Genomic DNA, 12,718 nt, shown 5'->3' on the forward strand with positions numbered 1-12,718 from the left:
CACTGAGGAGGGGATGTCCAGTACTAGTTACTGCACACTATATAGCACTAGGGAGGGGATGTCCAGTACTACAGGGCGTGCAGAATTATTAGGCAAGTGGTATTTTTGAGGAATAATTTTATTATTGAACAACAACCATGTTCTCAATGAACCCAAAAAACTCATTAATATCAAAGCTGAATATTTTTGAAAGTAGTTTTTAGTTTGTTTTTAGTTTTAGATTTTTTAGGGGGATATCTGTGTGTGCAGGTGACTATTACTGTGCATAATTATTAGGCAACTTAACAAAAAACAAATATATACCCATTTAAATTATTTATTTTTTACCAGTGAAACCAATATAACATCTCAACATTCACAAATATACATTTCTGACATTCAAAAACAAAACAAAAACAAATCAGTGACCAATATAGCCACCTTTCTTTGCAAGGACACTAAAAAGCCTGCCATCCATGGATTCTGTCAGTGTTTTGATCTGTTCACCATCAACATTGCGTGCAGCAGCAACCACAGCCTCCCAGACACTGTTCAGAGAGGTGTACTGTTTCCCCTCCTTGTAAATCTCACATTTTATGATGGACCACAGGTTCTCAATGGGGTTCAGATCAGGTGAACAAGGAGGCCATGTCATTAGTTTTTCTTCTTTTATACCCTTTCTTGCCAGCCACGCTGTGGAGTACTTGGACGCGTGTGATGGAGCATTGTCCTGCATGAAAATCATGTTTTTCTTGAAGGATGCAGACTTCTTCCTGTACCACTGCTTGAAGAAGGTGTCTTCCAGAAACTGGCAGTAGGACTGGGAGTTGAGCTTGACTCCATCCTCAACCTGAAAAGGCCCCACAAGCTCATCTTTGATGATACCAGCCCAAACCAGTACTCCACCTCCACCTTGCTGGCGTCTGAGTCGGACTGGAGCTCTCTGCCCTTTACCAATCCAGCCACGGGCCCATCCATCTGGCCCATCAAGACTCACTCTCATTTCATCAGTCCATAAAACCTTAGAAAAATCAGTCTTGAGATATTTCTTGGCCCAGTCTTGACGTTTCAGCTTGTGTGTCTTGTTCAGTGGTGGTCATCTTTCAGCCTTTCTTACCTTGGCCATGTCTCTGAGTATTGCACACCTTTTGCTTTTGGACACTCCAGTGATGTTGCAGCTCTGAAATATGGCTAAACTGGTGGCAAGTGGCATCTTGGCAGCTGCACGCTTGACTTTTCTCAGTTCATGGGCAGTTATTTTGCGCCTTGGTTTTTCCACACGCTTCTTGCGACCCTGTTGACTATTTTGAATGAAACACTTGATTGTTCAATGATCATGCTTCAGAAGCTTTGCAATTTTAAGAGTGCTGCATCCCTTTGCAAGATATCTCACTATTTTTGACTTTTCTGAGCATGAAGTCCTTCTTTTGACCCATTTTGCCAAAGGAAAGGAAGTTGCCTAATAATTATGCACACCTGATATAAGGTGTTGATGTCATTAGACCCCCCCCTCTCATTACAGAGATGCACATCACCTAATATGCTTAATTGGTAGTAGGCTTTCGAGCTTATACAGCTTGGAGTAAGACAACATGCATAAAGAGGATGATGTGGTCAAAATACTCATTTGCCTAATAATTCTGCATTCCCTGTAGTTACTGCACAGTATATAGCACTGGGGAAGGGATGTCCAGTACTAGTTACTGCACAGTATATAGCACTGGGGAGGGGATGTCCAGTACTAGTTATTGCACAGTATATAGCACTGGGGAGGAGATGTCCAGTACTAGTTACTGCCAAGGGTGCAGCTAAGGTTTTTGTGGCCCCAAGCGGACTGTAGGAAGAGGCCCTAAAATGGGTGTGGCTATCCCGCGTAAGTGGGCGAGGCCATGACATGTGGGTGGAGCGGGAGCGCGGATTGAGGCGGGGCTGTTTGCAGGGAAAAATTGATGTGGGAGTGATTGGGCGTGGCCATGACATTGTATAGGCGGAACTTAACCATAGCACAGCAAATATAGCCAACTATGACCATTAAATAATAAATGCAACAACAGTTACCCCAGACACCAGAAAATAAAAACGCAATTTGTGCAACATTTCAGCAGAAAACAAACGCAATTTGGCCCACATTTCAGCAGAAATCAAACGCAATTTGGGCCACATTTCAGCAGAAATCAAACGCAATTTGGGCCACATTTCAGCAGAAATCAAACGCAATTTGGGCACATTTTCAGCAGAAATCAAACGCAGTTTGGGCACATTTTCAGCAGAAATCAAATGCAATTTGTGCAACATTTCAACAGAAAACAAACGAAATTTGGGCCACATTTCAGCAGAAATCAAACGCAATTTGGCCCACATTTCAGCAGAAATCAAACGCAATTTCGCCCACATTTCAGCAGAAATCAAACGCAATTTGGCCCACATTTCAGCAGAAATCAAACGCAATTTGGGCCACATTTCAGCAGAAATCAAACGCAATTAGGGCACAGATTAGCAGAAATCAAACGCAATTAGGGCACATTTTCAGCAGAAATCAAACGCAATTAGGGCACATTTTCAGCAGAAATCTAACGCAATTTGGGCACATTTTCAGCAGAAATCTAACGCAATTTGGGCACATTTTCAGCAGAAATCAAACGCAATTTGGGCACATTTTCAGCAGAAATCAAACGCAATTTGGGCACATTTTCAGCAGAAATCAAACGCAATTAGGGCACATTTTCAGCAGAAATCAAACGCAATTAGGGCACAGTTTAGCAGAAATCAAACGCAATTAGGGCACATTTTCAGCAGAAATCAAACGCAATTAGGGCACATTTTCAGCAGAAATCAAACGCAATTTGGGCACATTTTCAGTAGATATCAAACGCAATGAGGGGCACATTTTCAGCAGAAATCAAAAGCAATTTGGGCCACATTTTCAGCAGAAATCAAACTCAATTTGGGCTCATTTTCAGCAGATATCAAACGCAATTTGGGCACATTTTCAGCAGAAATCAAATGGAATTAGGGCACATTTTTAGCAGAAATCAAACGCAATTAGGGCACATTTTCAGCAGATATCAAACGCAATTTGGGCACAGTTTAGCAGAAATCAAATGCAATTAGGGCACATTTTCAGCAGATATCAAACGCAATTAGGGCTGCAAAAAGAAAAGAATTTACTCACCTGGCACTGGCAGAAGTCTTCTCTCCCCGTCTCCCGGCCGGCTTCTCAGGCGCGCAGTTCCCACGGAGCTCCCTCCCTCCTCCAGTCTCCCGCGCTGATTGAATGCAGCGCTACGGGAAGATGGCCACCCGAAGCCCTGTACTGGAGACATAAATAGTCTCCAGAGCAGGGCTTCGGCGGCGGCCATCTTCCCGTAGCCCTGCTCTGCCAGCCCCGCGCCGGGGCTGTGGGAAAACAGTAACGTCACGCCGACGGCATGGAGCCGCCGAGGCCCCTAAGACCTTGAGGCCCCAAGCGGCCGCTTGGTGCCTCGCGGCGCCCCTGGACTGACTGCACAATATACAGCACTGGGGAGGGAATGTCCAGTACTAGTTATTGCACAGTATACAGCACTGGAGAGGGAATGTCCAGTACTAGTTATTGCACAGTATGTAGCACTGGGGAGGGGATATCCAGTACTAGTTACTGCACAGTATATAGCACTGGGCAGGGGATGTCCAGTACTAGTTACTGCACAGTATATAGCACTGGGGAGGGGATGTCCAGTACTAGTGACTGCACAGTATATAGCACTGGGGAAGGGATGACCAGTACTAGTTACTGCACAGTATATAGCACTGGGGAGGAGATGTCCAGTACTAGTTACAGCACACAGTATATAGCACTGGGGAGGGGATATCCAGTACTAGTTACTGCACAGTATATAGCACTGGGCAGGGGATGTCCAGTACTAGTTACTGCACAGTATATAGCACTGGGGAGGGGATGTCCAGTACTAGTGACTGCACAGTATATAGCACTGGGAAGGGAATGTCCAGTACTAGTTATTGCACAGTATGTAGCACTGGGGAGGGGATATCCAGTACTAGTTACTGCACAGTATATAGCACTGGGCAGGGGATGTCCAGTACTAGTTACTGCACAGTATATAGCACTGGGGAGGGGATGTCCAGTACTAGTGACTGCACAGTATATAGCACTGGGGAAGGGATGACCAGTACTAGTTACTGCACAGTATATAGCACTGGGGAGGAGATGTCCAGTACTAGTTACAGCACACAGTATATAGCACTGGGGAGGGGATATCCAGTACTAGTTACTGCACAGTATATAGCACTGGGCAGGGGATGTCCAGTACTAGTTACTGCACAGTATATAGCACTGGGGAAGGGATGTCCAGTACTAGTGACTGCACAGTATATAGCACTGGGAAGGGGATGACCAGTACTAGTTACTGCACAGTATATAGCACTGGGGAGGGGATGTCCAGTACTAGTGACTGCACAGTATATAGCACTGGGCAGGGGATGTCCAGTACTAGTTACTGCACAGTATATAGCACTGGGGAGGGGATGTCCAGTACTAGTGACTGCACAGTATATAGCACTGGGGAGGGGATGACCAGTACTAGTGACTGCACAGTATATAGCACTGGGGAGGGGATGTCCAGTACTAGTTACTGCACAGTATATAGCACTGGGGAGGGGATGTCCAGTACTAGTGACTGCACAGTATATAGCACTGGGGAGGGGATGACCAGTACTAGTTACTGCACAGTATATAGCACTGGGGAGGAGATGTCCAGTACTAGTTACAGCACACAGTATATAGCACTGGGGAGGGGATATCCAGTACTAGTTACTGCACAGTATATAGCACTGGGCAGGGGATGTCCAGTACTAGTTACTGCACAGTATATAGCACTGGGGAGGGGATGTCCAGTACTAGTTACTGCACAGTATATAGCACTGGGCAGGGGATGTCCAGTACTAGTTACTGCACAGTATATAGCACTGGGGAGGGGATGTCCAGTACTAGTGACTGCACAGTATATAGCACTGGGGAGGGGATGACCAGTACTAGTTACTGCACAGTATATAGCACTGGGGAGGAGATGTCCAGTACTAGTTACAGCACACAGTATATAGCACTGGGGAGGGGATGTCCAGTACTAGTTACTGCACAGTATATAGCACTGGGGAGGGGATGACCAGTACTAGTTACTGCACAGTATATAGCACTGGGGATGAGATGTCCAGTACTAGTTACAGCACACAGTAAGGGAGGGGATGTCCAGTACTAGTTTCAGCAATACAATACAATAACATTTGTAAAGCGCTTTTCTCCCATAGGACTCAAAGCGCATAGTTGTGTCTCAGATTAATACAGGGTTGCAGGCTGGGTTGTGTTACAGAGGAGATAGTCAGATGTTCATGAATGCCAGACTGAAGAGGTAGGTTTTCAGTTTAGACTTAAATGCTTCCAGGGATGGAGCTGTCCTGATTGGGTGTGGCAGGGAGTTCCAAAGTGTAGGGGCAGCATGACAAAAGGCTCTGTCTCCAAAGGTTTTCAGGTGGACTCTGGGGGTGACCAAGGTGTTACATCCTTTTGATCTAAGATTGTGGGGGGTGTGGTGCAGTTGCAACAAGTCCTTCAGGTATCCGGGGCCAAGATTGTGCAAGGATTTGAATGTCAGTAAGCCAATCTTAAACAGAATTCTCCATTTTATCGGTAGCCAGTGGAGTGAGCACAGGGGTGGTGTTATGTGGCAATGGCGGAGTTGGCTCGTTAACAGCCTTGCGGCGGCATTCTGTACTAATTGCAGGCGGCGTAAGTCTTTCTTATGCAGGGCTGTGTAGAGGACGTTGCAGTAGTCTAACCTTGATGAGACGAAGGCATGAACTAGGGTTGGAAGATCCTCTGAAGGAATTAGGTGTTTAATCCTTGAAATATTCCTTAGGTGAAAGAAGGAATGTTTCACAACAGCTGAGATTTGATTCCTGAAGCTTAATTTCCCATCAATCAGTACTCCCAGGCTGCGCACACAGTCTGAGTTGTTCAGGTCTGAGCTCCCTATCCTTAGCGGTGTTGGTTGAGACTGGGGCTGCTTTGCTGTTGAGCCCTGGCCCTCGATAACAAGAACCTCAGTTTTGTCAGCATTAAGTTTTAGCCAATTATTATTCATCCACTCCTGAAGCTCAGCTAAGCATGCGTTTATTTGTGGAGTAGGGTCTGTGACGTCAGGTTTAAATGACAAATACTGTATAGCTGGGTGTCATCAGCATAGCAATGATATGTCAGGCCATGTCAGCACACAGTATATAGCACTGGGGAGGGGATGACCAGTACTAGTTACTGCACAGTATATAGCACTGGGGAGGGGATGTCCAGTACTAGTTACAGCACAGTATACAGTACTGGGGAGGGGATGTCCAGTACTAGTTACAGCATACAGTATACAGTACTAGGGAGGGGATGTCCAGTACTAGTTATTGCACAGTATACAGTACTGGGGAGGGGATGTCCAGTACTAGTTATTGCACAGTATATAGCACTGGGGAGGGGATGTCCAGCACTAGTTATTGCACAGTATATAGCACTGGGGAGGGGAAAATCCATTTCTAGTTATTACACAGTACGGAATATAGCACTGGGGAGGGATGTCCGCTACTAGTTATTGCACAGTATATAGCACTGGGGAGGGATGTCCACTAACCATTACACCATCAGTTGGCTGATGGTGTAATGGTTAAGGGCTCTGCCTCTGACACAGGAGACCAGGGTTCGAATCTCGGCTCTGCCTGTTCAGTAAGCCAGCACTAATTCAGTAGGAGACCTTTGGCAAGTCTCCCTTACACGGCTACTGCCAATAGAGCGCGCCCTAGTGGCTGCAGCTCTGGCGCTTTAAGTCCGCAAGGAGAAAAGCGCAATATAAATGTTATTTGTCTTGTCTATTTGTCTTACTAGTTATTGCAATGTACATAATACAGACCATAATGGGTTTGTTATGTGTCACACATACATGCACTCTGTGCTGCTGAGCTCAGCACATCCTTGAAGATTGATGCAAAGGAAGAATCACATCAAGAGTCACTATAATAAGTTTGCTCTTGAGGAAATGAGGGTTGCCTGTGATGTTTACAAATAATGGACAAAACAGTTCATTTGTAATGGCTAGCTTGTCATAGACAAAACCACTCCATCATCCCTGTACCTCATCAATTATTGATGTGCATTTTTCTTTTTATCATTGGCTGATGAACTTGTTGCCACAATAGAACCCTGCAGAGTGACTTCGTGAAATATTCAGCATTGTAAATAGTGACTGCATCAAAGCAGATAAACAGTGACATGGTGATACTTTGTCCTCCCCCCAGGTCATGTTCCACCGCTCCTCCAGAAAGGCTGCGCTTTGTATGACATAATTGACTGTGTCCCAGCAAGACGATGGAAGGAGTTTATGAGGAACCTGGAATTTCCGGACAAAGAGATTGAGAGGGTAGAAGTGGAGATTGGCAGCTTTCGGGACCAGCAGTATGAAATGTTGAGGAGATGGTGTCAGCTGAAATCTGCCTCCATGGAAATAATCTACCAGGCCCTAGAGCGGATGCACCTCTCCGGATGTGCCGATGAACTCAGAACTAAACTGGGACAATATTCTTAGATCTAGAGTGGTGCTTTTGGAGACCAATGTAAAATGAAAATGGGCACTACAACAGGTCTGGACTGTGTTCCACCTCCACTGACACCTGTATGTGTTGTGTTAAACTGAAAGGATACCTTTGAGCAATGTTTGGTCAAATCAAAAGGATCTCTTGTGGTTTTGGGTGCTAATCCCTAAATACTGTCATAAATACAAATTGCTACACTTGTTATTGGTTGCTGTATGGTGGGTTTTAGAATTTATGTGCAGAAAGTCACTTAGCAGCAAGAGACACTAGTTGAAGCATGGTGATTTAGAGTGCATCTAAATCAAATACGGTAGTTTCCCTTTCTAAATCAAATAGTTTCACAGGCAGCCAATGCTACATTTGAACAGACTATAAGAACTTGAAAAAAAAAAAAAAAACCTTAAAAGCTTTGTAGCAGTAGACATGACTCCACTCAATCTTAAACGGCAGATGATGGAAATTGGAAGAGTATTAGAGGAGGGACTGGAGATGGCAAAATGCTGTCTGGACAGCTGACTTGGGAACAACAACAGTGCATAGATACAGATTACAATCTTGGCTCATTTATATGGGCAGTTTACCATATGTTTGGTACCCAGAGGAATAATAATTTTGAATATTAATTTAAGTAAGAATAGTTAGTGAAGTTTTTTTTAACTATCATTTGGCTAGTGTTTAATGGACTAACTCCCTGTGACCACAGTACCTTCTGGACACCAGAAAAATACAGCACTATTTAATCAGGGCTTTCTAAATGAAACACTGCATTTGGATAGTTTCTATTACCTGTGTAAACAACATGCTGACCAAACACTATAAGCAACCATCCATGGGAATAAACTCTGACATAACCATAGATTTTTACACATAACCGTTTCCGGGTTGTTTTCTGGCTGTTTAGGAAACAGTAAAATGCACCCAATGGAATGGACCCTGTAAGTTTATTGAGCTAGACTGTCAGAGAAGCAAGGGTTGGTCCTGCAGCAGGGGAACAATGCCTATAAAGGCCCACAAATACGCTCTATAAAGGCCTGCACACACGCTGGACTTAGGGCTTGTTCACACAGACGCTTTGCAGGCGTTAAATGAGGCATTTTGGGAGACGGGCAATAGCGCCGTTATTTGAGATCGCGCACCATCTCTTGCAAGTGAATGGGAGCGTTTAGCACAAGCTTTTGCAGGCTTTCATGAAAGCCTGTCAGTAGATCCCGGCATCTCAAAAGCAACATGAAGCTTCTAGAAGTTGTTTGCTGTTGCTGGCGTTGCCTTTGAATGCCAGCAAAAGCCACTGAAAGCCAACAAAAGCCCGTATTTCTGCTTCCTGCTGACACAAATCCCAGCACTTTCCTGCAAAAGCCACGAAAACGCAACACTCTCGAACGCTATGCACTGAAAGCCATTAAAAGCCTTCAAAAAACATTAAAGTGGAGCTGTCAGCCATACTATCTCAGAAAAAAAAATACACATATATAAGTAGATAAATACTTGCTCTACTTACATAACTTATGTATTGCACTATCCACATTTTGATTTTAGTGATTTTTTTCTATAGTAAAAAAAGAGAAAATCCTTCCTTACTCTGTCTGTGTATCATTGCCCCCCAGTCTGTAAAGAAGAAAAAAAGAAAACCCAGCATGCCCTGCCTTTGTGCGGCAGATGTACCAAATAAAAGCCAGGGAACTGGGGAATGATGTTTTATGAAGAAGAAAAATAAGAGTGATTTTTAACCTTTGGGTTGCCTGGTTAGCATCCTTATTACTTGTTTACCAGATAAAAATAAAGAATTGATTCTTGATTTTATGCTTGACAGTTGCTCTTTAAAGCGTAACTGTCAGGCATAAAATCAATTCTTTATTTTTAAAGGACCCTTAAAGAGAGACTGAAGTGAGTATAAATTCTCTTTTTTAACTTGTATTCCTGTCAAGGACCATAACCCTTGCTAAACCGCCGCTATCCCGCTGCAAAACAAGGTGTTTATACCCTCCAAATCCCCTCTCCTTTGTCTGGGGAGCGCTTCCTGAATGAGGCAGAGCTAATGGCTGTAGCTCTGCCTCTCAGCGCGTCAATCCCCGCCTCTCCCTGCCTCTCTCAATCTGCCTTCACAGAGAGGGGCGGGGTAGAGGAGGAAATCTGCACGGCGATTGACTTGCATGGAGGCAGAGCTGCAGCTCACAGCTCTGCCTCCATGAGTAGCAAAATCCACGACCAAGAAAGTCGTGGATTTTGCAGGGGGGATTTGGGGGTTATAAACCCCTCATTTTGCCGTGAGATAGCGACGGTTTAGCAAGGGTTATGGTCCTTGACAGGAATACAAGTTAAAAAAAGAATTTAGACTTGCTTCAGAGTCTCTTTAAAGCAGATCCGAGATGAAAAACTAACTATAACAAGTAACTTGTCTATATATCTTATCTAAAGTTTAGATAGTTTACACAGCAAATCCAGCTGCAGACAGCTTTAATAGAATAAGAATATTTCTTCCTGTGATACAAAGACAGCAGCCATGTTTGTAACAATTACACAGAGGCAGGCTTATCTGTATCTTGAGCAAAGAAAACTAATCCCCCCTCAACCTCCCTCCTCCCCTCTGCCTCTGAAATCAATGGCTAGTAATACATCCCCCTCCTCCTGCCCAGACAGAGCTACCATGAGCCCTTGCTACTGTCTGAAAGTGCCTTGGCTCTCTGAAAACCTGTGGGAGTGGCTTATTTAGTTTATAGGGAATTAGAGCATTAAAACAACAAACAAAAAAGTATTTGGCTTGAGGAATGACCTATAAACAATAGGAAAGGAACACAATTATGCAATGAGTAAAAGTTTATCTCGGATCCACTTTAAGGTTTATTTTGTGCATCATTTTTTTTTTTTGAATACCAAAACTGACATAATGGGCTGACTATGGCTAGTTCAAGTACATCCCAAATCAACCTATGTGCTCCCAGGGGTACACGTAACGCATGTTGAGGGCCTGAGGTGTAGAGTATGGACTTTGAATTAATGGATTTAAGCATATTTATGCAGCTTGCAAATGGACCGATTGATTTTCACCTTGACCTTATTTGATAGGTCCGACTTTCAAACGTGTACATTCGCATACACAATTTTCATAATCCTGCATTAACTTAGAATTTGCATCATATTGGCCATTTCTAATTGTGTATGTGGTAAAGCTTGGGAGAGTAGTAATGTGGTGTGCCCACCTGTTAGGGTGACCCACAACCACTAGGATACTACATAATGGGTAGAGATGGCCCAAACAGTTCCCTGGCGGACAGTTCCTGGCAAACTTGGGCTGTTCGCATTTTTTACTTTAAAGCCACTTGCCGCCGAATTTAGCGGTTAATAGCAAAGTCCCGATACGTGCCAGAAACACCAGATTTGCAGGGTATGTTAAGGAGGACAGTGAGAACAAGAGAAAAAAAATCGATTTTAAAGTAAGAGGATATAAATAAATATATTATAATATAAATGTATGTATTTATTTTTTATATATGTTCATAGTGTGGGAAATATAAAAAAAATGATGTTGGGTCCCCTCTCCTAAGCCTCTTTAACCTGGATAGCCGGAATGCGGAGCCCCGGCTGCGTGGGGCTTCACACCTGCATGGTACGTGGTATAGGTGGGTTCTTAGCCATTTCCAGGAAGAGTTAAATGAAATAAAAAAACAATAACAAATCAAGTCCTTTGCTATTCTTAATTAACCAGAAATATATACCTGTACTTGTAAAAAAAAAGTTCCCACGCCAATATCCTCGGAAAAGTCCCACTACCTTCTGACTTTGAAGATCTCCACAGCTCTGCGCACCCACACACGCCGCACAGCTCTAGCTATACTAAGTATAGCTAGAGCAAAAAGCATCTTTAAAGAGAACCCAAGGTGGGCAGATGGGACAGAGAGGCATGTTCTCTGCCTCATAACATGCCTCTGTGTCCCCACACCGCTGTTCTCTACTCCCTCACCGCCACGCTATAGCCTCCGAGATTGGCAACAATATTTGTCGCTATCTCGGAGGTAAACACAGGGAGAGGGATTCCCTGTTCAAAACTCCTGCCAGGGGCATTCCTGCAGGGTCTCTCCCTGGCAGCGCCCCCTGCCGCTCCCCTGCCTCCCTGCACGCCGGATGAAAGAATGAATCGATCATCCCAGCGTCGTGACCTACAGGTCACGAAAATGAAAGTGGGCCAGAGTGGCCCTCAGGAGCGGCATTTTTTTTGCAGCTACCTGATCCGCTCAGCCCCATAAATCTGGTAGCCTACTTTTTTTATTTGAGCCCACTTCGGACTTGTCACCAAGCCTCCCTATTGGTCTTTTATTGGACAAATGGAGAGCCTTGGAGCCTAAATTTAAAGATGCTTTTTGCTCTATACTAAGTATAGCTAGAGCTCTGCTTGGTCCTCCCACATACGCAGCTAATGTTCTCCCCGCAGCACCCAACTCACATACGCCATCACCCAGGAGCACCCTAATATCAGGGTACTATGGGTGCTCCAGGGTGACAGCGTGGGTGGGTGCTATAGGTGCGGTGGGCTCTGTGTGTACCAGCAGGTTCCACGGAGCAGCGGAGATCTTCAATCAAAGTCGCAAGATATAGGATAGTGGTGTGGGAACTTTTTTTTAAAGGTACAGGTAAGTATTTCTGGTTAATTAAGAATAAAGGACTTTCAGGGGCCTAACTTTGACTTAATTGGGCCCCCCTGCAAAAACCGTAGTATGGGGCCCCCTGGGACCCCGAATCCCATCCCACATCCTACACTGATGCACCTTGCCAGCTGTAAGTATACTTTCTAACTAACATGTTACATTGGCCAATTTAAAGGACCACTAACGTGAAAAAGTAGGCAGTTAAAATATGTCAGAGCTGACAGGTTTTGGGCTAGTGAGATTCTCAGGGTTTTCTTTGTTTTCAACAGCATTTCCTGAACAGCAATTTAACTGCCAAATAGTAAGATACTAGTCAGGATCCCTACTCACTTGCACACTATTTTGTCAGTTAGACTTTAGTTAGTTAGACTTGAAAACAAAGAAAACCCTGAGAATCCCCCAAGAGGAGATGGACTGGCCCAAAACCTGTCAGTTCTGTCAGCTTTTAACTGCCTATTTTTTTCCGCAATAGTGGT

At 44.3% G+C, this 12,718-nt stretch overlaps 1 protein-coding gene across 4 annotated transcripts in view; it reads left to right on the forward strand.

Moving 5' to 3' along the window:
* The window catches only part of TNFRSF25 (TNF receptor superfamily member 25), a 126,984-nt gene extending 117,874 nt beyond the window's left edge, over window positions 1-9,110 (forward strand). For all 4 annotated transcript variants that reach the window (XM_068240443.1, XM_068240444.1, XM_068240445.1 and 1 more), the window contains one exon: window positions 7,309-9,110. In XM_068240443.1, coding sequence (XP_068096544.1) covers window positions 7,309-7,595 — 287 coding nt within the window. In that variant the 3' untranslated portion in view covers window positions 7,596-9,110. The remainder of the gene's footprint in view (window positions 1-7,308) is intronic.
* The last annotated feature ends 3,608 nt before the right edge of the window (window positions 9,111-12,718 follow it).

Source organism: Hyperolius riggenbachi, chromosome 6 (genome assembly GCF_040937935.1).
Source record: "Hyperolius riggenbachi isolate aHypRig1 chromosome 6, aHypRig1.pri, whole genome shotgun sequence".
In the NCBI taxonomy this organism is placed as follows: Eukaryota; Metazoa; Chordata; class Amphibia; order Anura; family Hyperoliidae; genus Hyperolius; species Hyperolius riggenbachi.